The 5,000-nt window shown below is 46.8% G+C and overlaps 1 protein-coding gene across 2 annotated transcripts in view; it reads right to left on the bottom strand.

Moving 5' to 3' along the window:
* LOC113799904 (Rho guanine nucleotide exchange factor 3) overlaps window positions 1-5,000 on the bottom strand; it is a 302,882-nt gene that overhangs the window by 74,629 nt on the left and 223,253 nt on the right. For both annotated transcript variants that reach the window (XM_070145240.1, XM_070145243.1), the window contains exon 6: window positions 2,232-2,340. In XM_070145240.1, coding sequence (XP_070001341.1) covers window positions 2,232-2,340 — 109 coding nt within the window. The remainder of the gene's footprint in view (window positions 1-2,231; window positions 2,341-5,000) is intronic.

The following is a 5,000-nucleotide window of genomic DNA, read 5'->3' as shown; positions in this document are numbered from 1 at the left end:
GGCGTCCGGGAAAAGGCCGTTCCAGGGAGCGGAAGGAACGAGGCGATCCGTTCAGACGTCCGAGAGGCACCGGCGGAGGGAGAGCGGGATCTGGGTCGGGTCGTGCCCTGGGCGAGAAGGTCAGGGGGAGAGGGGGAGGGGGTGATAAGCCTGACCTGGGCGAGGGCGTCACCTGGCGACGTAACCTGAAACTCGTACAAGGGCTGAGTACGCAGAAAGGTGTGACGACCTCCTTCGTGACTGCGCAAACTGACAATGATTTCTGGATATGTATGGAAAAAAATGGGGGGAAATGTCGTGCGAACATGACACGTACGACTGTTCTAGGATTATAATGGCAGACATCGACCTGTACAATACTTAGCGCGCGACAGTTCCGCGAATTCTAAGAGCGGCCGCCCAGCTCCGTAGACTCTCGCACGCACATAACACGGCTTACGCAAGTCACTTTTCTCACACGCAAAAAATGGGAAACTTGAACCTGTTACTGCAGGTCACTGACATCACTCTCAATGGCAAGCGAATTCCCGGTGGCAACCTCTCGCAACGGAGGAGGTACGTCACAACAACCTGTCCAGGCCCTTTCTTATATCACTCCTCGTGACGTCACGCGCCACTCGCTACTGCCTTTGTAATGTTTTTTCTTTTATTCTTTAGTTGTGGAATAAATTATACGCATCATGAATACTGTTAAAAAGGTACATTACTTCCAGACGTCTAGAGCCTCAAAGGAACCTGTGATATGCCGACCCACGCCGCAGTCAGCTGGTCGTCTGTCTCGCTTTACGCACCATAGCATTTACATGGGTTAAGCCGTGTGGTCACAGTTAACAGGCCGCCACGGCTTCATCACGCTCGCTCTCCCTGAGGCTGCAGCTTGCTTGAAGATACAGCTCGGGTTGTTCTGACAAATAGACACTTCTTACTTAACCGCTGCGCCCTTCATACTCGTGTGTCACGCTTCGTCAGAGAGGTGTGGCTTCCCGCGCCATCAGACATCTGGTAACATGGTGAGGCAGCCATTCCTCGTAACAGATAATGGGATGAACAATTAGAGCAATTGTACAACACTACGCTACGAGAAGAGATTGTGCGTTGGGGATTAGTGATATTCTCTTACTTGTGTTAGTCACCGCCTTCCCCCTCCCCATCTCTCCCTCTCATTCCCTCTCCCCCTAACCTCCCTCCCTCCCTCTCTCTCTCTCTTTCTCCCCCCCTCTCTCTCTCTCTCTCTCTCTCTCTCTCTCTCTCTCTCTCTCTCTCTCTCTCTCTCTCTCTCTCTCTCTCTCTCTCTCTCTCTCTCTCTCTCTCTCTCACTCTCACTCTCACTCTCACTCTCACTCTCTCACTCTCAACCATATACTTTCTCACTCACTCTCTTACTATTCCATTTACTCTCGGTTTCTCACTTATCCTCTTACTTTCTCATTTATTGTCTTTCTTACTCTCTCTTTCTCACACACACTCAGATTCTCACTCACTCTCTTACTTTCTCACAGACTCTCATGTCTTCTTAATGAATCTCTCGCTTCTCCACTCACTCACTCGCTTTCTCACTCACTCACTCACACACTCACTTTCCCACTCACCTTTCTACCTTCCCACTACCTCACTCTCTCACTTTCTCCCTCCCTCTCTCACTCACCCACTAACTTACTCACTTCACCCTCACCCCACTTCCTTCCTTCACCCACGAACAACCGCAGACTCCAGTCACCTCGATACTGGAGGCACCGGAATCTCATTTTCTCACTCACTCATTCTTTCACTCATTCACTCACTTTCCCACTCACTATCTCTTTCCCAATGTTTAATATTTTTTTTACTTTCTCATTTTCCCACTCACTCGTGCTTCACTTTTTTTTCACTCTCTCACTCACTCCACCTCTTCCCCCTTTCCTTCATTTGCTTACTCACTTCTTCGCTCAATCACTCACTCCCCCCACCCTTTTCCCTCTCTCACTTCTCCCATTTTCCCTCACTCATTCACTCACCCCACCCTCCCATTTTCCTCACCCCCTCACTCACTCCCTCACTCCACCCCACCCTTTCCTCCCTCCCCCCTCCCATTTTCCCTCATTCACTCTCTCACCCCCCCTTCCCCCCCTCTCACTAACTCACTCACCCCAACCTCCTCTTTTTCCTCATTTTCCTCACCTCCTCATCCCCTCCCTCCCTCCCTCCCTCCCTCACTATCCCACGCCCACGACCACCCCAAACACTCCACTCACCTCGATCCCGGAGTCGCCGGAGTCCCCGGAGTTGCACTTGGAGGACCTCGCATCCTTCAGCCTCGCCCTCCGCCTCTCCTTACTCGACCTGAAGAGCGGATGCCCAAACCTGCGGGAGGAGAAGAAGGGGGTGATTAGAGAGGTGGGAGGAGAATGGGGGGATGGGAGGAATGGGGGAAATTGAGAATGGGGGGATGGGAGAATGAGAGAAATAGAGAAAGGGAGGATGGGAGAAAAGGAGAAATGGAAAATGGGGGGATAAGAGAAAAGGAGAAAGGAAGAAAGGGAGGATGAGAGAAAAGGGAGAATGAGAGAAAGGGAGGATAGGAGAATAAGAGAATGTGAAATTGGAGAAAGGGATGTTTAAATTAGAGAATGACAAAATGAGAGAAAGGGAGAAGTGGGGAAAACGGGAGAAATGAGAGAAACAAAGAGAGCAACGAAGAAAGGGATGATTAGATAAATGAACACGAAAGAAAGAATGAGAAAAATGGAAAAAAATGAAAATGAAACGAAGAAACGGGAGATATCGCGAAAACAAAGACGTGGAGAAGGAAGGATAACGACTTGAAAGTGACTTAGAACGTCTTAAGGGAAAGAGAGAGGAGGCATAATGGATAATGCAGGGAGGGGGGAGGGGGAGGGGGAGGGGAAGACTCGCAGATGGGGGACTAAGTTTCTGGAATATTCTCCGAGGAAGTTGAAGTTCTCAGCTGGAGTGAAGTGAAGTAAAGTTCATCAAAGTGCTTCTCTTGTTTTTTTTTTTTTATGATGGAAACAGAAACAAGAGAATCGATAGAAACGTCAAAAATCAATGGAGAGTTTAGAGCTAACTTAGTCTTACTTTGCACAGCTTCGTTAAAGGTACAGAATATCGGAAGACGGGAAATATATATATATAATTCTCTCACACATCCAGTTGGTAAATAAAACGAATTTTTCCTCTCGATGCAAACCAACACAGCAAATACGTCCAAATCATCAATTAACTGTTGACAATGTTGCATAACACAGCCACTCATTTTTCCTCTCAAACGTAAAAAACAGAAACAAATAAAAAAATAAAAACGTTAATAATAGAATGCACAGACACTCGACAGCTGGAATCAGGGCAGGATGGCTTGCGGTCCACAAGAGAGAGTTTTTAATTAAATAATTACAATTGTTGTCTCTCGATGTGTCCTTCAGTGATAAATACAGAGAGGTTGGAATATCATTGCACGCGGTTTTACGGATTTAAATTACATATCAGTGAGAAAATTTTTGTTTACCTCTACTTAATTACCTTAATAAACCTTTATTTATCTGTATTTACGGAAATCATCTGTAGCTATTTATAGATACAATTTTATATTTACATAAAAAGAGAAATGGGAAGGCAATAATATGACAAACAACACATATGAACTCATATCATCAAAACAAACAAACGTCAAGAACAATGAAAGAGAAAGAAGGAGAGAGAGAAAAAAGAAAACATGAAATAAAAAATAAAGAAAAACTATGAAAAACAAAGAAAAAGAGAGAAGAAAGAAAAAAAAACGAAATAAGAGAGAAAAGCGACCGAAACCCCCCGGCGGCGACCCGAACCCACGGGACTTACGACATGCAAATGATGGGCGGGAGAAGAGACGAATTGTACAGGATGTAGAGGATGATGGCGATGTACAGGAAGAGCATGAGGCCCCCGAGAGTGGCGCCCGACCTCACTGCCACGCCCACGCCGTACACCAGCACCGACACACTCGCCATGTTCAGGAGAATGAGGATTTGCAGGGCGAGCGGAGGCGACTCTGAGGTCATCTAGTCAGTGCTGGCTGTGTGGGGGGCGAGGGAGGCGAGGTGGGGGTGATGGGGGCCTTGGGGGGAGGGGGGGGCGTGGAGTAGGAGGTCCGAGGTTGCTGTTGCCGAGATGGGATGAAAGTGGGCGAACTGGAGTCGTTTTCTTGCCCAGTTTCGGGGCTTCGTGAGTTTTCGAGGAGAGTTAAACGTTTTTTTCTCTTTTATAATTTGCTTTCTTTAGTTTTCTTCCGTCGGCGTTTCACTCCGTTTTCGATTGTTTACAGTTTCACGGTTTCTTCTATTCATTGCATTTCTTTTCTGGTCTATTTCCTTCCTTTCTTTTTTGTTGTTTTTTAGTCACAGAAAGTTTTAAAAATTCCCCTTTTATCACATCTCGACGTCCTGCATTAAGACAACAAGACCATATTAGGCAAACGACACAAACAACACGCACGCACGCAAACGACAACGCAACCCAAGAACAATAAGTCCAAAGAGAGACAAACGAGTCCACACAACGCCCTCCTTTCACAAAACACATTAGTATGTTTTTCACAAGACAATGCTTTGCTTATATACTTCCAAGTTAAAGAAAAAAAAAAGAAGCGGACAAATTAGAACGAGCGTAGCATGTCCCGGGAAACAAAAGACGAGCGAGGACGAGGCAGAAACAGGCTCGGCGTCTCAATACTTCCCTCCATCGCCGCCAGGAGAGTGCGCGGCCGTGTCTCCTGCCTTCCCTCTTCCCTTCTTTTCTTCCCCACTTTCTTTCCCTTCTTACTTTCCCTTCAACAAATAAAAGACAAATACTTCACGAACTAAAACACGAAAATACGAACGAGTTACAGACTTCTCTCACTGACAACGTAGGGGAATAATACAAAATAATTTTCGGACGACATCACTTCCTTGCCGCAAACACACGCATTTCGCCCCCCCCCCCCAACGTGATTTAAAGAAACGGCTTACTCTATCTCGCCACGCTTT

The sequence above is a fragment of the Penaeus vannamei genome, chromosome 3, assembly GCF_042767895.1.
Source record: "Penaeus vannamei isolate JL-2024 chromosome 3, ASM4276789v1, whole genome shotgun sequence".
In the NCBI taxonomy this organism is placed as follows: Eukaryota; Metazoa; Arthropoda; class Malacostraca; order Decapoda; family Penaeidae; genus Penaeus; species Penaeus vannamei.
The sequence above is the reverse complement of the archived record's forward strand: the minus strand, read 5'-3'. Positions and strand labels throughout refer to the sequence as shown.